This window comes from Anastrepha ludens, chromosome 4 (assembly GCF_028408465.1).
Source record: "Anastrepha ludens isolate Willacy chromosome 4, idAnaLude1.1, whole genome shotgun sequence".
NCBI classification, from domain to species: domain Eukaryota; kingdom Metazoa; phylum Arthropoda; class Insecta; order Diptera; family Tephritidae; genus Anastrepha; species Anastrepha ludens.
Window position 1 is genome coordinate 26,641,206 of NC_071500.1, and position 23,990 is coordinate 26,665,195.

At 39.2% G+C, this 23,990-nt stretch overlaps 1 protein-coding gene across 1 annotated transcript in view; it reads left to right on the plus strand.

The window, feature by feature from the left end:
- The window catches only part of LOC128861261 (GTP-binding protein Rhes), a 44,237-nt gene that overhangs the window by 11,936 nt on the left and 8,311 nt on the right, over positions 1-23,990 (plus strand). The window contains exon 2 of the mRNA XM_054099253.1: positions 4,858-5,051. Within this exon, the coding sequence (XP_053955228.1) occupies positions 4,858-5,051 (194 nt within the window). The remainder of the gene's footprint in view (positions 1-4,857; positions 5,052-23,990) is intronic.

Consider the following 23,990-nt stretch of genomic DNA (forward strand, 5'->3'; position numbering starts at 1 on the left):
TCAAAACTACTTTTTTTGAGATGGTCGTCATGATATCGCAAGTTCTACTTGACCGATCGCTTTGAAGTTTGATCAGAATTTTTTATTATACATCTGTCTATCGCGCCTGACTCGGATTTAGAAAAATTCTAGTTTGAAATATTTTTAAAAAATTTGAAAAGGTAAAAAAAGAGGGTAAACATTTTTTTTTTCAAGTTTACGCCATTTTGTGAATTTTTGATTTTTTTTGATTTGGCGTAATCCGATAGCGACATCCTAACTAGTGAAGAATTTTTTAATTTGTTTGTTTTAGATCACTACAAGGGTTGGAATCATGTCAACCATGGAGCACTGTTTTTTTTGTGGCCCCCACTCCGCCAGCCTGTAATTCCACGATTTTTTATTTTTTTTTTTTAATAATTTTTTTTTATAATATACTTTTCCAATATTAATAAAAACCATACAAAAATGGAGAATAAAAATGTTTTTCATTTTTTTTAATCTTTTTTTTAAAAATACCTAAAATTAAGGCGTCTAGACCAGAATACTCCCTTAATTTACCATTTTTCAATTGGATTGAACCGCAAATTTTTCCTGTCCACCTCATATAAGCAGGTTATTGCCTTAAAGGGCAAAGTCATCACACAATGCCACGGCCATTATGGGATATAGCGGCAATTGTTTGTGTTTACGTGCCGGCTTTAATACTCGCAACAAACAAACAAACGTTGCCATGCACGAAGTTTGTTTCACTAGTTCCGATTTCCTTTGCAGGTATTCAGCAGACAGTGCAAGCATTTTCATACAGTGAAACCTCAATATGGATATTCGCATTTTGAATTACCTAAAGAATTAAACTTCTAATAAAATAATTTTACTATATTTATTATTGAAAAATAAATTATTTATTCAGTTAAATCCATAATAAATATATTAAATATTATATTTCTAATAAATAGATTAAATAAAATAATTTAATGTTTCCTCCTTAAACGTAAAAACGCTCCTAATAAAATTTACTCCTTTTCATAAAAAAAGGCACAAAGTATAACAAAGAAATTCCGAGCATGAAAACTTTGGGAATATATTCAGGGTTAAAGTTCCGTTAACCAAAGCGTCCATGTACTAAAGTATCGACTCAAAAGCCTCTACATAGCGAACTATGTATGTGTATGTATATGTTGACGGTTAGAGATCCGTTGGCTTAAGACTCCACAGAACGAAGTGTAGTGCGTTGAGTGTACATTGTCAGACATACAGTTTTACTTGCTGTCTAAAATGCATTAAAACTAAAATGTAAAAGCTCCACAAATTATTCGAAGCGAGGCGGTTGAATTTGTATAAACAAACTAAAATCACAGAATATTTTTACACCAATTATAATTTGATCTTCTTCAATTTGTTTGATCTCTAAACTATAAAATTGTATTTAAATCACTCTAAACAGTTAAATTTGGTTTATAGATTTTTATATTTTAGGGAATAAATGCAAAAACGGTTTTGCTCCACTAACACCTGTTCAGTGTGCTTTGCAGCAATTTAAAACTTGTATTTAATCATTAATGGCAAATCAAATTTTTTTTTTTTCAAATTTGGAAATTTCTTATCAGGCCTGTTTATGCGCACTTCCCCTTAATTTCCACTTCCGCCCATCCCTGGTCATTTCCTATTCCTATCATCTCCACTTCCAGTCACCTCCACTTTTTGCCAATCTCCATTTCTAACCACATCTGCGTTCAACTAACTCTCCCTCTGCTCACTGCGGTCTCATTTTCATTTCCGTTCACAGTGACTTCGCCTTCTAATCCATCTAACCCTCTAATCAGCTTAGCCTCTGGTCACTTCCGCTTAATTCCCACTTTCGTTTCTGGTAATATTCGTTTTTGAGCGTACAATTGTAGGCGTATACTAATAATATCATCGACATCATTGGTCTCAACAGCGCTGTTAGTCCTGCCTTTTCCAAAATGGATAAAGAAGCAAAGTGAATGGGACTGATGGTGAACGAGATCGAAACGAAGCACCGCCTGTCATCAAGCAAAAAGTCGGCACACTCGCGTATCGGCACCCACGTCAGTGTTCCCAGTTATGATTTCGAGGTTTTAAGAGACTTCGGTTATCTAGAAACCAGCATTAACACCGATAACAATGACAGCCTTGAAATACAAAAGAGAATATCTCTTGCCAACAAGTGTTACTTTGGACTAAGTAGGCGATTGTGTAGTAAAGTACTCTCTCAACGAACAGAACTAACTCTTATAAGACTCTCATCATTCCCGTTCTATCGTATGGCGCAAAAGCTTGCAGGATGAAGCGTTCTTTGGAATGTTTGAGAGAAAGATTCAGCGAAAGAATTTTGCACTTAAGCGACGGCGACGGAAAGTATCGCAGGCGATGAAACGATGAGCTGTATGATCTTCACGATGACTTAGACATATAGTAGCGAATAAAGATCCAGCGGTTTCGTTGGCTGGGTCATGTCGTCCGAATGGATACAAACGCTCAGGCTCTGAAAGTATTAAATGCAGTACCAGCTGGTGATAGCAGAGGAAGAAGAAACCTCTTCTGCGTTGGAAAGAGATGGAGATGAACTTGGCTTCACTTGGTGTGTCCAACCTGTCCTGGACACTTGGTGTGTCCAGCGCTGGTTGGGCTGAGAAGGAAATGGCTGGCACGCTTTGTTAAGCTCGACCAAAATCGCGTAACCAGTTATCGCGCCAATCAAGAAGAAGAATGTCCGTTCATAGTCGAACCACGCCTTTAATCTGTCCTATTTCTTATCACTTTCACTCCTCTTTCAACAAAGTCTTTGCTCTGTTCCATCAGAAGTAATTTCTGGTTCTCATCATCTTTGTTTCTATTCACTCTCGCGTTTTATTAATCTCCGTTTTGACACACTTCCGGTTCTTGCTATCACGTCTCCGGTGATTTCCGTTTCTAGGGCTTCTCGGCCTCTAATATGGCCTCTTTTTTTTGTTACAACTTCCAATTCTTGGCCTTTTATTATTATTTTTTCTTTGTTCACTCCACTCGGGAGCATAGGGCTTCGACAAGACTCAGTTTTGCGTTGGTTTCGTTAATCTATTTGATTTCTGATAGGGTAGGCGATTAAGTTGGCGCTATCAGTCCTAAATAGTGGGAATGCCCACCTGTCGTTGCTTAGGAACAACGCCTTCTTTACTATTTGGAGCACCAACTGTGTTTCACATTTTTCTGCCAGAAGGATCGAACAGATTTGGTGTGTCTGCGCTATTACCACAATTGTCCGCTTCCTGTTGCTGGTGCCACTGTTGCAAGGTGCAACTGTGTCTGTTTCGTTTTGTTTTTTGCTTGTTTTAGCAGCCACAATGCAAGTAATGCGCTGACTTTTTTGTGCGGGAGTAAGGATTGGAAGGATACGGTTGTTGGGGTTGACGAATGAATTATTATTTTTTTGTGTGAGAAACTAGGAAAGTAGGTAAGTTTGGAAAAGTGCGAGGAACGTGCATTACGTAGGATTCGAACCCACAACCTCTGGAAGGTTAGCGCACTTACGCTAGACTAGCTTATATGCCTCTAATCAACGTTGTCTCACCTTTCGTTTCCTTTTATGTTATATTACTTCTGCTCTTATTTCATCTCCGCCTCTAACCAGTCCAGCCTCCGAGCACTTCCGGTCCTTGTGCTAATATGCAATAAATATAACAAAGCATTCGTCCAATCCCTCTATATTTATTATATCGAAGTTTCACTGTACTCCTATGCTCATTGTTCCACAAGCACAAGCATTTTTCTTATCTTCCTTATTAATTAATTAAAAAAAAGGTGGTTGAAAATGAACTATGCCGATACCTACCAACCGCTGCCAGATTTATTACAATATTTTTTATATTATATAATTAGATAATTAAGCCAGAAAGAGAAATAAATTTAAAAATAATTTAAAAGCTTTTGTCATTATTCTCTCCGAGATAATTAGAAAGTTTATTGTCTAAAATTACAAAGGCTGTGTATGTGAACCGATTGGGTGGGCTATCATAAGGCGCACAAACATCCCTATGTTTTACATGAGATGCTGGTAGCATGCAATGGATTTAATCCTCTAATATTGTAGTGAGAATCTGGACAACATTGTGGATATCTTTATCCGTAAATTAGTCGCACAACAGCAGTGGTTATTTGGATGCTTATTTCGCTTTTTTGTCTGCAATTTCGTTGCTGTAAATGCCAACGTATCCAGGTAGTCACATTATTTTTATATGGTTCTTACTTTGTATGGGCAGGCTGGTAATTTCTAATATTAAAGGAGTGCCCTTTATGTGGCTCTCACTACATTTGATGAATTCAGTCCCCATTCGGAATGCACATTTTAGTATACAATAACGGTAAAATGGCAAAATATGCAAGAAAAATGGTAAACCTGTTTTTTTTTTTTTTCGTCAAAGCAAATGTGGTGCTGTTGTCAGATTTAGTTGCGTCCGTCTAAATAAAGTCGCAATCATCACCTTCAATGTTGTTTTGTGCATTGTTTCTAAATACTCGTTTGCGTTGGTGGAGTTCTTCGGTGCTTAAGAAGGTGGTTAATAAACGATGGAGTTCTAAATAAATTTGGTGCTTACGTTGGAATTAGAGTCAGCGTTGAGGTAATTATTAAATTTTGCTGTTTAGTTAGAATTAAACATGAAAATAAGCGTTTATAAAAACACCCGACAGCCATGGCAGCCAGCACTTCACATCTTTAAGTGAAGTGATTAGCTATAATTAATGCTCCTTTAATAATAAGCTCTAACAAATCCACTCAAAAGAAGTTACTGTTGATTTTATTATTTGTTTTCGCTGCTTTTGTACACTTTTATGCCAACTTTGCAAACTTATTTTCGGATGCCTTCACCTTTTCAGGTCTTCACGTGTGGGAAAATCATCAATTGTGGCACGATTTCTGGGCAATCGCTACGACGAGGCATACACCCCAACCATTGAAGATTTCCATCGAAAGCTTTATCGTATACGTAATGAAATCTATCAGCTGGATATATTGGATACATCGGGCCATCATCCATTTCCAGCGATGCGACGTTTATCCTTTATGACTGGTGAGTAACTAAATATGTGCATTTGTCCTATACTCGTATTATAGGATACTTTTACAAAGCTTCTTAGCGCTTAACGCAAATGTCTATTCATGTAATATGCAGTGTGAGACAAAAAAAATTTCCAAGAAAAAAACCAAGTACTGGACAACAACAATCATCTATATTAATGTCAAAAAGCAACATTAAATTAAGAAATAAACCGAATAATGGGCAGCGCCCCAACTAAGAGCCTGCTGGATACTCTGCCTCATGACAAACCGCTCTGAAATGGTATTAAAAGCATTTCGTTATGGCAGCTTGATTTAGAATGTGTCTGGCTATGAGACATGAATAGCTTTGTGAATCTCAGCACAGCGCTCAACTAGAACAAAGGGGGCAATAAACGATAGCGTGAGCCAACAACGAAAAGCAATAAAACCCATATCCCGCGCGGTTTGGCAGCAAGTAAGCTTACACAAATTTTGAAGCATCGAAATTTTGAAGGAGGAGATAAAAAAGGAAAGTGCCGTAAAAAGGTCAGCATTTCTGTTGTAGTCAACTTGCACAAGCACATACATATATCTGGGCTTGTCGAGTGCTGGCGAATGACAATTTTTTCTGCATTCGTAGGCGTGATCCAAGGACAACATATTGACTGAGTTTAGATTTAAGTAATCCTGCATAATGTTTTTGAACTAAAAAGAACTTAAGCATTTGACAATTCTGTAGCCAGCAGTCGGACGTTTCATTTTATTCAAACCGAGCAAAACCAAAATTTCCAAGTTTTTCTTTTTTGCACGAATTTTGCTTTTGCAATTTGTTGGGTTGAGTGTAGAAATTTCAATCGAAATGTAAACAAACAAATGGAACAACAACAAAAACGCAGGCCACTTTAGCATTGAAACGATCTAATTGCAAAAACAAAAAAGCAAATCCGCTATCCTACTGCTATCATCCGGTAAGAATGCGCATAGGTTTCACGTACTCGGAAGTATCCAGCAATTTGACGTTTAGCTGGAATCTCCCAAGTACATTCCAGCGGTCCATTCACAATAGTCTCCTTTTTTGCTGTACAATCACCATTAATCAGATCGCAAATAAATAAGCGGAAGATCTTCTGAATTCGTTGAAGATCTCAAATCACTTTTGAAGGAGAACGGTCGTCAAACCAGTCGTGATTTGGTGGAAAAAATGAGCTGCGACCATAAAACTATTCTAAATCACCTTCATTCAATGGGATTTACTGAAAAATTGGGAGCTTGGGTGTCTCACGAGCTCAACGAAAAAAACAAAGAAAGTCGGCTTCAAATTGTTTCTCAGCATCTCGTCCGCCATCGAGCAACACTCGGTCATAAACAGCGCTTTTTGTACTGAATTGCCACGGGAGATATGAAATGAGGCCTGTGCATCAATATGAAGGAAAGAAAGGGGTGGGTGTCTCCAGGAGATACGCCAAAGCCGAGAGTCAAACCGGGTCTTCATCCAAAGAAGATCATGATAAGTGTTTGGTGGGACTGGGAGGAAATGGTTCACTGGAAAATGCTCGAAAAGAATGTCACGGTCAACAAGGAGCTCTACATTGCCCATCTAAGCCGCGTGAATGAGACTAATCGACCGAAAAGACCTGATCGACATGACCAAACCATAAAAAGCCAAACTCTTTCTCGACAACGTCAGGTCCATGTTGCACAAGTCGTCAAAGCTGCACTCCACGAGCTCCTTGAAAACTGTCTCAACAAATTCTTTGACACCAGACCAGGCGATTTTTGGCGGAACGGCATCAACAAATTGGTCGAGATGTGGAAAGAGGTTGTAAACAGCAACAGCGAGTATACAGGGTGGGCCAAATAATACCTACTAATGTTAAACACAAATAACTTTTGCAATAATCATTTATTTTGGTTAATTGTTTTTATACATTGAATATATTTCATGGAAATTATGTATGAAATATTACATCAGACAAATGTCCACCATTTTGCTCGATACGAAAATTGGCTCTTTTTAACGCGTTTTCCATTACACCACATAATGTTTCTGGTTGAAGGCTCAGTATTTCGTCCCGAATATTTTGCTTCAGCTGTCTAATAGTCTCTGGTTTATTAAGATACACTTTGCCTTTTAAATATCCCCATAAAAAGAAGTCGGGCGCAGTCAAATCTGGCGAACGAGGGGGCCAAGGGAAATCTGAATTTTTGTAAATCAGACGTTCGCCAAAAATTTCACGCAGCAGGTCCATAGTTTACCCAGCAGTATGTGCAGTTGCTCCATCTTGTTGAAACCACAAATTAGGATACTGCTCCGCCATTGGCCGCAAAAAGTTTTCAATCTATGTTCAGTAAGAAGCTCCTGAAATCGATTCCGGCGTTTCATCCTCATTTTCGAAGAAATATGGGCCGATAACTCTAGTGGCCATAACACCGCACCAAACAGTACATTTAGATGAGTGCAACTGATGTTGGTGTGTTGCCCTTGGATTTTCAGAGCCCCACAATCTACAGTTTTGTTTGTTGACATAACCATTTAAATGGAAATGCACTTCATCCTACATCAAATTAAAATGTTGCCGATATTTACGCTGCGTTAAAACAATTGATCGTTGACAAGAATAGAAAAACTCGATAATTTTAACGCGTTGTGTTGTACTGTAGGGTTTCATAATAAATTTCCAACAATTCAATTATAACCTACAAATAGAGAAAAATAAATATGTCAAAAAATAAAAAAGTTATTTGTGCTTAACATTAGTAGGTCTTATTTGGCCCAACCTGTATAACTGATTAGCTTATTGATCTTATTGATATAATTGTTGTTTTTAAATAAAAGTCTGCGGTAAAAACGCTACGAACTTAGTCCCCAATCTAATATAAAAAACTTACAAAAATAACTTTCTAGGCAGACTGAGCCCTAACAAGGCTTTATTGGATACAGGTTATGTTACATAAATTATGTCTTAAAAATCAGCAAATGTGTAAAGCTAAAATACTCAAGGTCACATCAATATGCTTACGTATATATATGAACGTATATATGCTTACATCTCCGTTACAAAATGTAGCATTTTTATTTTATAAGCCATAGGTGAGTGCCACTTTGTAGGCGTTTGGTCTATGACCTGGCGGCAGATATTACTCTCTAAGGCGATTTGATTTCGCTGCCTGCATTAGTTTCTACGGTAGTTTATGAGCTACTAAGCCGTCCATGGTCGTACAAAAATACAAAGTGTAAGTGGAAGTCAAAAAGAACCATAAAATATTGAAAAGGTGTCTCAATAGGGACGTAACGGAGTTCGATGGGAGTAGCAGCTCAGCACTTCAAATTATCAGAAGACTTTCTGCTTCCTAGTGTAATTTGAGGTAGTAAAGGTGTAGACCAAAATATTTATGGAAAATTCGTGTGCAAGAATAGTGTGGAATCAGAAATTGTCAATTTACGTTAATTGTACGGAATGGTGTGAATTGGCTCATTTTGAACTGAAGCACGTCCCGCAGTGATGTTCTCGGTACTTCGACCCGTACTTCGCCTCACTGGCACAAATTTATTCTCCATAGACTGCGTAGACTGCCTGGTGCGAATACTACGGCCGACCTAAACACCTTCAAAGTATAAGCATTGACTCAGATTTTCAATTGTAATTTTTAATCATTTCTTGACGTTTCGAATTTCACCATCATAACCCTTGAACGACGTATCGGTATTGCCGATGAATAAGAAAAATTTAAGAGGTCATTTATTTTTCTTCTTTCATAGCGTTACAACCCGGGGTGCGTCAAAGCTTCAAAATGCTCCTCCAAAGCGGTATATCTTGTGCTGTTGCTTCGTAGTTACGTATTCCCAGCTTCTTAAGATCGTGTTTCACTGCATCTATCCAACTGTTCCTCGGTCTGCCTTTGGCCTTCACGCCTATTAGCTTTCCTGTCAAGGCTTTCTTCACGGTACACTCAACAGACATACGGATCACATGACGTAGACATCTTATGCGCTGCGCTTTAACAAAATGCACAGCTGTCTCGTTCTGAGTTAGATCGTTCAGTTCAGAGTTCAATCGGATTCTATAGGTACCATCATCCATTCTTATTGGGCCAAAGATCTTTCTTAAAATTTTTCTTTCCATGCGAACAAGGCATCTGTGCAGGCTGCCTCGATTTCAACAGATATTTGGTTTTGCCCTCGTTTACAAAAATGCCAATATCGTTCGCAATTTTGTTAATTTTTAAGAAAATTTCTTTTTAGTCATTCCTATTTCTTGAGAGAATAGCGGTGTCATTTGCATAGGCACATATTTGGGTTGTTTTAGTTATCTAGGTACCACCTTTGTTGACTTCCCTTACGGCAAAGTGCAGCATCAAATTGAATATGACTGTTGATAGGGCATCACCTTGTTTTACACCTGTTTCAATAGGGAACGACTGTGTGAGCTTTCCTTGAATGATCACTTTTGCTTGTGTGTTTGTGAGCGTTGCGCTAACGAGCCTTATTAGTTTGGCAGATATTCCAAGAATAAGCAATATGTGCTGGATCCTATCTCGTTTAACACTGTCGAAGGCTTGTTTAAAGTCAATGAACAAACAGTGAAAATCTAGCCCGTATTCATAGTGATTTTCAAACATTTGGCTAAGAATAAAACATTGGTCGATTGTAGACTTGCCTCTACGAAATCCGCATTGGTAGTTTTCAATTATTCTTTCAGCATATTCGTTGATTCGTTCATAGAGAACATTTGTAAAGAGCTTGTAGGCCGTGTTAAGCAGTGAGATACCACGATAATTATCGCATACTCTTTTATCACCTTTTTTGTGTACTGGGAAGATTATGCATCCTAGCCAATCAGATGGTATGGATTCTTTTCCCATGCGTCTATTATTAAATGGTGGAGACACTTACTATATGTAACTCCTCACCACCTTCTTTCAGGAGTTCAGCCGCTATAGAGTCTTCGCCGCTTGCCTTTCCATTTCGAAGCTTTTTAAGGGCCACGATAATTTCGTCAAATTCTGGAGGAGGGATGATGTTTTCAGCTGTAGCTATAGGCCCCCAAGGTGAATGCTCTTCTTGATTCTTATTATTTATAAGATTGTCAAAATGTTGTCGCCATCTTTCTAAGATTTCTTGGTCAGTTTGTAATAGGTATATCACCATTTTCAGATAAGCAAATATTTATTCTAGGCTGAAATACTGTCGTTTGGTTTCTAATTTTCCGATAAAACTGAGCCGCGGTACACTCTGCATTTAATTTTATTTTTGATGGATCCTTTATTCTTTTTATTTGTAACTTTTCTAGCTGCCGATCTCTTTGAAACATATTCCGCTCGCGCTCTGCGGGTGCCGCTCGTTATAAAGTTGCGCCAGCTTTCATTTTTGGTGCTAATAAGCTCTTTACATTCATCATCAAACCATTATTTTTTTGGATTGTTTCGGTAAGTAGCCAAGCACCTCCTTGGCCGAACTAGATATTCTCTTTGCTACCGCTTTCCATTCCTCTACAGCATGATTTGGACTAAGTTCATCCAATTGCGCACCCAACGTAGATTGGAAGCTGATTTAAATTTCTTTATCTGAATAAAGTTTTTCTAAACTTTTGTGAAGGTGTCATGACTTATTGTTTTTTACGTGAAATGGGGCTGTCAGCCCTAAGTCCTTGCCTTTCAGCAAGTTTGCGGCAGGAATTTTTACCGAGAGCATTTGCTCAGCGCCAGGGTGTTAGGGTTATCCCGCCCTTACTCGGTCGACATTGCCTGCCTCGTTGACGATAACAGGCCATTTGTATTAAAATATAAAATTTTTTGTGTCTCTATTAAAAGCCCCTTTGTCCTTGACAGTAAATCGCCAGCTGCCATTTGACATGTCTAGCGATCCCCAACGTACAACATTTGAGTACTTTACGCACCACGCGACATACAGTGGCTATGACTATAGGTTGTTAAGTATATTTGTATATATGCATGTGTGTGCGTACCAGCAACATTGAGCTTTGCAGGAAATGCCATACAATCGAACTAAGGCGATTTGTGTTTGGATTCACGTAGTGACGCTGTGAGCTATCAAATAAAAATGCACATTTATGAAATCTGTCGATTTGTACTTTTATCTGTATTTGAGCTACGGGTAGACACAATCTAACCAAACGTAGCACATAAACGTAGAGCAACAATAAACATTTGTACATATGTATAAGTAAGAATATACGAGTATGCCTGAATAGATATGTTTTTCATAGTATTGTGTTCTATACGAATTATATAGGAAATCTTTCATTATTCCTTATTCAGCTTAAGTGCTGTTTATTTATTGTAGTTTTCTCTTTGAAGTTCTCTCAATTGCGAGGTGCGTAAAATACTGTGATTTGTATGCATTTATTAGGTGAAAAAAAACATCTGAATGTTTTCCGCTAGTTGCATTTATTAAGCCATATCTCATGATCTGTGTATTATGGCTAGCGAAGCGAATTTAGCAATCTCGAATTGTAAGCAGCGAATTCGCTACAAAATGGTGAACGAGTGTCGAAAATGAGTTTTCTGTATTGCCATTGGAGAAAAAACCACATTCGCTTCGTCATTACTGTCAAAATTTGGCTACTGCTTAGGTTGCAAACACAGTGCACGCTGAGACGAAGACGAAGATGAAGACGAAGCTGAAGACGAAAAACAGTGCAGAACAAATCGTATGAATTCGCTCGTTCGTACGCATAGTGCGCGCTGTGACGAAGACGAAGACGAAGATGAAGACGAAACGCAAGCAATCAGCTTCAAACGCTGCTGTACTGAATTTGAAGACGAATCGCTTGCTAGTTACCGTGGTTTTTGGTTCGTGGTTTGTTCTGTTTATGCTTTGGCATGTTAATTAAGTTAAGACAGTCGATAAACAAGTAATTAAATGAGAAGTAATAATCAATAAAAGGCATAAAACTAAATATATTTAAAATTATTTTTTACCTTAACGTCACAATTAGCCTTTCAGCACATATATGTTAATTGGCGTTTTATTAAAATTAGTCCAATTTTTAATAATAAGTGGCTCAATTTAAATAGAATATAATCAAATGTGCTAATTGTCATTCTGGTATATTCCACAAATTTCTTTTCATTGTGGCGCAGCTCATCATACAAATGATGAAATTCACCAAATGCTTCTCTACCCAAATTTATAGGGTGTACTTTTTTATTTACTTTTATACGTTTTAATTTAAAATATAAGCTTTGCTCAATCAGTAGGTCATCATCTGATGAGGAATCCATTGCGACTAACATAACAAAAGCGCAACCTATTCGTCTTGCACTGTGCAACCTATTCGCTTACTCGCAACGCAAGCAATTTCTCTTCAGCTTCGTCTTCGTCTTCGTCTCAGCGTGCACTGTGTTTGCCACCTTATTCTGTTCGCATTAAACAAATTGAAAGGACGTAAGTACAGGGTTCGCCATCTTTCATGTCAGTAAGAAAACATTGAATAACTTTGAAGAAAAAAACAACTGATTTGTCTACAACAATTGTCTTATTTGTTTTGGTTATTTACAATTTATTAAAACTTGTTTTTTGAATACAATTACAATCAAGTGGCTGGCCACCTTTATTAGCAACCACAAACTGCGATCTTTTTTCTGCGTTTGTCATCACTTTGTCAAGCATTTCGGGTTTTATAGCGTCGATTTCGGCACGACATCAAACGACGAATAGTATTGTCAGACGGTGCCTGTTTGCCGCGATACTTTTTGCAATCTGCGCGTTGGGTTAGAACAATAGAACGACTATTTTCGATGTATAGCGTCACTATTTCAGCGCGTTGTTTCGGTGTAAAGCGATCCATGGTTGAAATTGTACTGAATTGACGTATCGAAAACATGTACATATGTTGAAGTCGATCGGTTGGTAAATAACAAAGTTATTCAACGTTTACATACCGACATAAAAGATGGCGCACCCTGTACACTCTAAACTTATGTATATAGTAATATAATTAATAATATCTCAATCTAAATTAAAAAAAGGGCTAGTTATATTATACTAAAAAAATGTACGAGCTAAACAGCCTGAACTAAAATTTTTGGAAATAAAAGGAAAAAGGAGGAGTTGGAAATGAAGCAAAAGAAGCTGGATCTCAAATACAAAACATGGATTTAGAATTAAGAACCACAGCTAATGAAAATGAAATCAAAAATAGTTGAATACGTGAAGTAATGTTAAGTTTAATATTTTATGAAGTGAATGAATTTAATTTCTGATTTTTATTTATTTTTTGTGAACCTGCAATCGAAGTGCAACCAGTTAAAAAGGCCATAAATTTAGTTTGGAAAATTGCTTTTATTCAATTCAAAGTAAAAATGCGTGAAAATAATATAAAATTAAGAATCAGAGTACTTTTGTTCGATATGACCACCTTTTGCCTGGACTATGGCCTTGAGACGGTCCAGAAACGAAAGCTACGCGAATGTGACTTGTAGCTATTTTGGCCCAATCGCGGACGATGGCTTTTTTAGCTCCTCAAAACTGATGAATCTTTTATTTCGGACCTTGCTCTCCAAAATGGTCTAAAGGGAATAATCCATCGGGTTCGCGACTGGTGAGTTTGAGATCTATTGTGTGGACGTTATGAGCTTCGGAACGTTTTTTTAAGTCATTCTTGTTTCACTCGAGATTTGTGAGGCGATCCCAAGTCCTGTTGAAACGTCCATGGTCTGCGACCGAAATGTTGGGCTGCTCACGGCTTCAAAGTAAACTCCAGAATACTTTTCTGATAATATTTCGCATTTACCTTGACGCCAGGCTCGATGAAAACCATTGGAAATCGCCCATCTGCGGTGCCTCTTGGTGGCTAATCGATGACTCAAATTCGCGTATGGAAGGCCGGTCAAATAAACCCCTTTCGTTGTGGGAGTTAACGAATTGCTCAATTTGAAAAAATTGTCTCGTTAGAAAACACAATTTTCGGAAATTGACCGAAGCAACTCCTTTGCTCTCTCAAGTCTGACTTGTTGCTGCTTTGATGTGAAATTATGCGCCTTTTGAATCTTATAATCTTTGACTTTGAGATAATTTTTCAGTATGCGACGGATGCTACGGTCAGATAATTATTTTCAGTTGCAGTCTTTTGATGACCACCTCACACGTGTCTCGCGTTACTATACGAGTTAAGGTGTTCGAACTCATGAACAATCGCTGGTTGTGAATTTTCAGCGAAATATAATGCAATCACACACAAAGTAAATGATTTTATATTTATTAAATAATTCATCCGCCTACAAAACATCAGCTGCTTGCCTTCTAGGGGCAGTAGGAGCATAAATCGTAATATACGTTCCATCAGCGCAACCATACCTGATCTAGAGAAATATTTGTTCCTTGCCTGTTGCTTCTCTTGTTCGGTCATTTATGTGCTTATTAAGACACTGCAAATTTCACTTTCTAAAATGGCCAGCATCTCCTTTAAAGTAAACAAAACTGTGAATTGAAATTCCTTCCCGACAGTTTGTTGGTAACTGCAAGCAAATAATCTTAGCATACAACACAATTCTAGCATTGACATTTTGAATGATGGCTGGCGGCAATGAAATTTATCCTAATTTTGTCCAGCACAAATGCGTCCTTACTTGGCCGAAAGTTCGTTATAAATCTACAAATGCAAATATGTAAGTACATACATATGTAAAACACATAATTTGCTTAAAAGTATTCATGTTTCTTCGAATGGATTAACTGCACTAAATACTTACAATGCGGTGGGCAGCCCCCTCATATTGAAGTGATTTCTTATGACGAAGAGGGTTAACTTCCGGCTCCACAGAGGCGGATAAGTTCATTCGCCATTCACAATACAAATTTTAGATGTGTTCGCCAAACCGATCTTCTTCTTCTTAATTGGCGCGATAACCGCTTACGCGATTTTGGCCGAGTATAACAAAGCGCGCCAGTCGTTTCTTTCTCGTGCTAACCGGCGCCAATTGGATACACCAAGTGAAGCCAAGTCCTTCTCCACCTGATCTTTCCAACGCAGAGGAGGCCTTCCTCCTCCACCAGCTGGTACCGCATCGAATACTTTCAAAGCCGGAGCGTTATTCATTCGGACGACATGACCCAGCCAACGAAGCCGTTGGATCTTTATTCGCTGCGCTATGTCTATGCCGTCGTAAAGCTCATACAGCTCATCGTTCCATCGTCTACGATATTCGCCGTTGCCAACGTGCAAAGGTCCAAAAATCTTACGCAGAATCTTTCTCTCGAACACTCCAAGCGTCGCTTCATCGGATGTTGTCATCGTCCAAGCTTCTGCGCCATACGTTAGGACGGGCATGATGAGAGTCTTGTAGAGTGTTAGTTTTGTTCGACGAGAGAGGACTTTACTGCTCAATTGCCTACTTAGTCCAAACCGATAGTCCGCCAAATTTGTTCGCTCCGTAAGTGACACTACCAGCCCATATTTCATCGGATCAATGAAAAAATTAAATTTGATAAATTTTTCAATACCACTACAACCAAGGTGAGAAGTTGGAGTAAGCGGCCAAAAACATATGTGGAATTTATAGACTCAATGCAGTATCGAATGCAATAGCAAAGCGGTGGTGCCCATGTTTCCGTGTTGCTAATATGAGCGTCGAAGGTTAGGTACGTCGATAAAATCATGGAAATGATGAAGCCACTGTCCAAGAATTTAAAATTTCTCAGGAAGCTTTTTGCTATTATTTTCGATAGGATAATTATCAAAATAATTATAAAGTAAAATCAAAAAAAGTTAAAAGAATTTATTAACTTTTTTAGCTGCTTGACAGCAATGGTAAAAGTATTGGACAGTATTCGAATTAATTTTGACAGTGGCGGCCTAACACTTTTGTGTTTTCTAGTTTTCTCTATTGTAATATGTTTGCCGGGATTAGCCCACGTATCCTCTGGGTAGCTCCCGAACACCCGTTCGGGAGTGAGCTAACGTGAGAAGGCGAAGCATTCCAGGATAGCTGGTTGTGCGCTGGGTTTGGGACCCGCCACTTAAAAATCCCCCCCAATGAAAAGAATTACAAAGCCTCGGATGAGAACTGCCTTTACTGATGACGACCCCTGCAAACGAAATAAGGAATATGATTTGAGGGCATGCACCTGGAATGTCCGGTCCCTTAATGGGGAAGGTGCCTCTGCCCGGCTGGTTGATGTCCTCGTGAGAGTAAAGGCTGACATCACTGCCATCCAAGAGATGCGATGGACGGGGCAAGGTAAGAAAACTATAGGACCTTGCGACGTCTACTACAGCTGCCATGTAAAGGAGCGCAAATTCGGTGTCGGATTTGTTGTGGGAGAGAGACTTCGTCGCCAAGTACTGTCGTTCACTCCGGTGGACGAGCGTCTCGCAATAATCCGCATCAAAGCGCGACTTTTTAACATCTCGCTAATTTGCGCCCACGCCCCGACGGAAGAGAAGGACGATGCGACCAAAGATTCCTTCTATGAGCGCCTGGAACGCTCCTATGAGCGCTGCCCCCGCCACGACATAAAAATCGTGCTTGGCGACTTCAACGCCAGGGTGGGCAAGGCGGGAATTTTTGGTCCCACAGTCGGAAAATTCAGCCTGCACAACGAAACATCCGGTAACGGACAGAGGCTGATCGACTTCGCCGGGGCCCGAAACATGGTAGTCTGCAGCACCAGATTCCAGCATAAAAAGATACACCAAGCTACCTGGCTGTCTCCTGATCGAAAAACGCGAAACCAGATCGATCATGTTGTGATAGATGGAAGACACGCTTCTAGTGTATTAGATGTACGTACGATCCGAGGGCCCAACATCGACTCGGATCATTACCTTGTTGCAGCCAAGCTGCGCACCCGCCTCTGTGCAGCAAAAAACGTACATCTACCTACGCAAAGAATGTTCGACATCGAAAAGCTGCAATCACAACAGACAGCCAGAAGATTCGCCACTCGACTCTCACTCCTGCTCTCGGAGAGCACTGCCCAACAAACCGGCATGCGCGAGCAATGGAGCAACATTTCTCGTTCACTACGTACCGCCGCCGAAGAAGAAATCGGATTCCGGCGAGCCCGAAAAAACAATTGGTACGACGAGGAATGTCATGCTGCCGCAGAAAGAAAGGATGCCGCCTATAGAGCCACGCTGCGATCGGGCGCAACGCGAGCCATGTGGGATCGCTACAGAGAGCTGAAAAAGGAAGAGAGACGTATTATCCGACAGAAGAAACGAGAGGCCGAAATACGTGAGTGCGAGGAGCTTGAGATGCTGGCCAACAGGAACAACGCCCGAAAATTTTACCAGAAAGTTCGGCGGCTTACAGAAGGTTTCAAGACCGGGGCGTTTTCCTGTAAGAACAAAGACGGCGATCTGGTGACTGACGTACAGAGCAATCTTAAATTATGGAGGGAACACTTCTCGAACCTGTTAAACGGTGACAGCTGCGCATGTCATAGAGAATGTGAAGATCCCGATACCCCAATCGTTGACGACGGAATTGTCGTTCCGTTACCCGACCATGACGAGGTGAGAATAGCAATATCACGGCTAAAAAACAACAAAGCCGCGGGCGCCGACGGACTGCCGGCTGAGCTATTCAAACATGGCGGCGAGGAGCTGGTAAGGTGCATGCATCAGCTCCTATGCAAAATATGGTCGGATGAAAGCATGCCTGCCGATTGGAATTTAAGTGTGCTCTGCCCAATCCATAAGAAGGGCGATCCTGCAATTTGTGCCAATTACCGCGGGATTAGTCTTCTAAATATCGCCTATAAGGTTCTAGCGAGCGTATTGTGTGAAAGGCTGAAGCCCACCGTCAACCAACTGATTGGACCTTATCAGTGTGGCTTCAGACCTGGAAAGTCCACCATTGACCAAATATTCTCAATACGCCAAATCCTGGAAAAGACCCATGAAAGGAGAATCGACACACACCATCTTTTCGTCGACTTCAAAGCTGCATTCGACAGTACGGAAAGGAGTTACCTGTATGCCGCGATGTCTGAATTTGGTATCCCCGCAAAACTAATACGGCTATGTAAGATGACGTTGCTCAACACCAGCAGCGCCGTCAGAATTGGGAAGGACCTCTCCGAGCCGTTTGATACCAAACGAGGTTTCAGACAGGGTGACTCGCTGTCGTGTGACTTCTTTAACCTGATGTTGGAGAGCATCATACGAGCCGCAGAACTTAATCGCTCAGGCACAATTTTTTATAAGAGCGTACAATTGCTGGCGTATGCCGATGATATTGACATCATCGGCCTTAACAACCGCGCTGTTAGTTCTGCCTTCTCCAAACTGGATAAAGAGGCAAAGCGAATGGGTTTGGTGGTGAACGAGGACAAAACGAAGTACCTCCTGTCTTCAAACAAACAGTCGGCGCACTCGCGTATCGGCACCCACGTCACTGTTGACAGTTATAATTTTGAGGTTGTAAAAGACTTCGTGTATTTAGGAACCAGCATTAACACCGATAACAATGTCAGCCTTGAAATCCAACGTAGAATCTCTCTTGCCAACAAGTGCTACTTTGGACTAAGTAGGCAATTGAGCAGTAAAGTCCTCTCTCGACGAACAAAACTAACACTCTACAAGACTCTCATCATGCCCGTCCTAACGTATGGCGCAGAAGCTTGGACGATGACAACATCCGATGAAGCGACGCTTGGAGTGTTCGAGAGAAAGATTCTGCGTAAGATTTTTGGACCTTTGCTCGTTGGCAATGGCGAATATCGTAGACGATGGAACGATGAGCTGTATGAGCTTTACGACGACATAGACATAGCGCAGCGAATAAAGATCCGGCGGCTTCGTTGGCTGGGTCATGTCGTCCGAATGGATACAAACGCTCCGGCTTTGAAAGTATTCGATGCGGTACCAGCTGGTGGTAGCAGAGGAAGAGGAAGGCCTCCTCTGCGTTGGAAAGATCAGGTGGAGAAGGACTTGGCTTCACTTGGTGTGTCCAATTGGCGCCGGTTAGCACGAGAGAGAAACGACTGGCGCGCTTTGTTAATCTCGGCCAAAATCGCGTAAGCGGTTATCGCGCCAATTAAGAAGAAGAATATGTTTGATTCAATGGTCTATCACCTGCTTTGTATGAAGCTGAAATACTATTTGGTTGGTTTCAAAGACAGTTCAGTGAAGCTTATAGCCAGCTATCTTGAGGATAGAACACAAAAAGTCAAATCAAGTAAATCCATATTCCAGCCTAGGTCGGTATATGCTGGTGTCCCACAATGTTACGTCCTCGGCCCGTCTATATTTCGTCTTTATTAGTGCTGTTGTTTTTTTGTGTATCAGGCGTATACCGATGGCACACAGTCCGTTTGGTTCAGTTGATTATGAAATAAAATGGTTATTAAAGCACCTGTATTTGATTTAGTAACACAGTGGTTTCTTATAATTTAAGTGAAGACTGTACTTTGTTCGAGAATAAAGATGCATCAAAATATTTTTCCATCTAACGGTACTTCGAAGTAGTAAAACCTCAGTAGCTGTAATACTATGCTTGATTTATTGGTTCACTTGAGTAGAGGCACTAACCAAATAAGAAAAAATTATATTAAATATAGGAACTTTTGTTTCTTTACAACAGAGATGTTAAATAATGATTAGATAATGCTAATGATTGCTAATTAACCTTCTTTTATGAAATTCTCTAATTCATTAAACAATTAGAATGAGTTCAACTAATTCCCTTTCGATAATTGAAATTTTTATTCCAATGGTAAAACTAATTGCAATTAGTTGCCATTAGCAAAAAAAAATTGGTTTACCTTTACAATTAGAAATCTAATTGACTTCTGCTAATGCAATTAGATATTCAATTAGCTCGAATTAAAATCAATTATTTTGATATTTTGAAACAAAAACAATGAAATATTCATAATATGAATTTCACATATATATATATTACTTATGTACATAATATGTACTACGTATATTACATACATGAACATCTATTTAACGTATGTACTAATTGTTTATTAACTAGAATGACCGGGTATATTCGCTTTCAGCAATACGAGCTTTTCAAAAGAAAAGTCAGGCAAGCGACTCCGCCTTGGACTATTAATAATGCCCGCAAAGGAAAATAGTCGCTCCACAGGGCCTGAAGGCGTAAGCGGCGTGTTGCAAAACAGTGCTATGCCCTTTAATGTGGGATATTTGGACCATATATTTGAAGTTTTATCATCATCATTCAAATATTGATGCATCATATTCGAAATAAAATTTAATAATTCTTTGCAAAAAATTTAATTTTATCAAAATAATTAATTCTAATTCAAGCTTATTAAATATCTAATGGCATTAGCAGAAGTCAATTAGATTTCTAATTGTAAAGGTAAACTAATTTTTTTTGCTAATGGCAACTAATTGCAATTAGTTTTACCATTGGAATAAAAATTTCAATTATCGAATGGGAATTAGTTGAACGCATTCTAATTGTTTGATGAGTTAGAGAATATAAACCAATTGCATCAATTGCTAATTCTAATTGGAATTTAACATGTTTGCTTTACAACTAATATATTATTTAAAGTTTAATAGTTTGCGCTGCTATCTTTTTTATAAATTACTTCGTAAATACGTTGATGAGTGATTTTTTGCAAATTACCCAGATAGCCTAGTGAAATTTAAGATCAGGCCGTTTTTTGTGCTAAACACAAATCGAATATCACAATGGCCTGAAACTCCTAAATATGGTGTTTATTGCCATTTTTGAGATTATTTTGACTTGAGTGCATTCACCTTTCGTTTTGTTACTTTAAAGACAGCCTTAATCCACTTTTGCCTGAAAAATTACAAAACAGTACATTTTTTTGTATTTTACTGTATTTTGTTTAGTTTAGTCTTGGAAGCTAAAAAGGTGGAGGCTTGGATTTCCTGTTGAATAGCATCAACTCCGTTTTGTCAGAGTTGGCTCTGAGACCGCAACTGGCAGCCCAATTACTGAGTGTAGCCAGTGCACATTCTAAAATGTCAGCCATTACTAATGGAAAGCGTCCTGAGAACATTAGGACCAAGTCATCAGCATATGCTACCACCTTTACCGCACCCCTGTTTAAGCGAGTAAAAGCTACTAGCCAAAGGAGAGGCGAGAGGGCGCCGCCCTGTGGTGCACCCCAATGTGCGAAGCTAGTGATTCTAGCCCCTCCTGCCACATCATTCATTTCCCTACCACCAAGCAGGGACGAGATAAAGGTAGATAGGTCTTTCTACCCCTAGCCTATTTAGAGCAGTGGCAATTGACTCAGCCGTAACATTATTAAAGGCGCCATCTATGTCTATGCCGCCAATGTGAATTGTTTTCCCACCAGAGATTTCTCTACAGTCCCTACTACCTCATGTAAAGCTGTCTCGGTAGATCTCCTTTTCAGGTAAGCGTGTTGAGCTGTAGATAGTCTGGTTTCAAAGTGCTCTCGAATGTGATAGTCGATCACTCTTTCGAACACCTTGAGAATAGAGGAGGTAATACTTATGGGTCTGAAGTCCCCTCCTTCCTGCCTTAGGAATGTAGACCGCCTTGGTTTTCTTCCAGCTTGCAGGAACGAGGCTTAACGAGATACACGCCAAAAATATCTTTTGTAGGACGGCAAGCGCCAAGGTTTTAGTCTTCTGAATCATCACTGGCGTGATATCATCGATACCTGGAGATTTTAAAGGGGAAAAACTATCGATTCAACAGTTTATTCTGTTAACGGACAGAACAGATGCGAGAGACATCACACGTAGCCCCTCCTGCCGATTCGCGCCTTCGTTACAGACTGGAGCAATATAATTTTCCGGGAAATGGGCATCAACAAGGATTTTTAAAGATTCACCTGCAGATTCAGCCCACTCCTCATTCTTTCTTTTGACAAGAGTTTTACAAGAATGCTCCTTGGAGAGGACCCTACTGAGTCTGGCCAATTCTTTTACGGATTCAATGGATTCGCAGTACTATTTTCAAGAGTTGCGATTCGCATCTCTTTCAAAATTACTTGGTAATCCTGGAAGTTCGTTATTTGATAACATTTATTGAACACTCTCCTAACCTTCTCTTTCAAGTCGGTCAGCGTTTTACTCCATCAGGGAGGAAAATATTCCTTGCTAAACAACCAGTGTCTTACACTCTCATCGGAAGCCAAGTATCTTGCTTTAATACTTGACCCCAAGCTACACTTGAAGCTGCATATAGAATATCGAGTTAAGAAGATCCGTATAGCCTTCTACGCCTGTAAATCTATGTTCGGCAAAAAATGGGGACTCAAGCCACGTGTCGTACTTTGGATGTACAACTTAGTGGTTCTTCCAATTTTGACATATGATTGCCTAGCTCTTCAGAAGGGCTAAAACACCACTAAACTAGAGAGAGTGCAGAGAACTGCATGTGTGGGCATCACTGGTGCTTGTAGAACATGTCCCACTGCTGCCCTCAGCGTTATTCTGCACTTACTTCCTGTGGATCTGCAAGTTAAATCCATTGCTGCTCAGAGCGCTATAAGGTTGAAGGAGATAGGTACCTCTGACTTTACTGAACAACGACTGATTGGACGAGTGTGGGAATACGTGTGGAATGGGCCGTCAGAATTCTGCTGCTAAGTCCCAAACACGCATTCGAAAGCGAGCTAAAAATAATATTTTTTGTTCATTTTGTAAACTATTATGCTACTTAATAATTTTTAGACAATCAGGCGCTCAGAAAGGAGTCTGACAGTGGAACAAAAGAACATTAAGAGTTGTCTCTTAAGATACTCTAACGCTCGATAGTTAAAAAATGTGAAACGAAGAAATTGTGAATTTTATCCGAACTTTTGACTGACGTTTGTGTTTATAAAGAGTTTCACCCTAAGTTTTCCCCGATGTCAAAGCTATTGATTACTTCGGAATAAAGCCAATTGGATATAGAGCAAGGATTGACCTCGCAAAAACAAACAGGCAATGGATTCCGATTCAGCAACCTCAAAAACATATACCTCAACTTTTTTTTTTTAATATTTCCGGCGGATATTCTATGTTTGACTTTGAACTGATCTTAAATACTGACACCAAAAGGACAAACTGATAATGAATTCGGACTCAGCAACCCCAAAACCGGATGTATCAATTTTTTGAAAATTTTTCGGGGAATATTCTAGGTTTGTCCTTGAAAAAAATTTGTTTTTAAGTTTTTATGTAGATTGGGGATGGTTTCATTTCTTAAGGGGTTATATACAGTTAGAAGGTTGAAAAAACCAAATTTTCCAGAATATTTTCTGAAAAAAATTTTAAATTTATTGATCTTAAAATTTGCACCGTTTAACTATATTTTAAAACTTAGTATGTACTAATAAAAATATTTTTTTAGTTTATAAAAAAAAATTATTGGTTAGAAAAATCTTCGATTAATTACTAAAAAATATATTTAAAAAGCGCGTGTTAAGGTTTCAGACTAATCGGTTTAGCGGCTTTCGAGTAGTGTTGGTCACCGACACCATTTTGAAAAAAACGCGCTGCCACTCCGGCCTTGTGCTTTCAGCACTCTGAAAGGCCTTTTCCAATTTGCGTGTAACTTCGTAAATATTCACTGCGTATATTCTTAAATATATATAGATATATACATTAGGCCGGGTCGATTTGTGGGGAGGCAAAAAAATCGCCCATTTACTGGGGGACATCAGAATTCGTTTTAGAGGCATGGTTCCTTCGGCAAAGTTTCTTATTTTGATCCCTAGAATACGATTTTCACAGAGCAATGAGCGATTTTTAAATCGACCCGCCCTAATATACATTAAAATAAAATTAAAAAAAATCGATTGAAAATTCCAACTCTATATAACCCCTTAAGGGGTGTTGGAAATTTGCGTACTTGCGTATTTGAATAGACACAATTTCTTATTTTTAAAGTTTTGCTGAATTTCATTTCATTTTCCCTATTTAAGGGTGTGTTTTGATGTAATAAAAAAATAAAATTTGATATATGGGCTCACTTCCAAAATCATTTACGAGCATTTAAAAAAAGAAAATATTAAAATCGGTCAATAATTGGA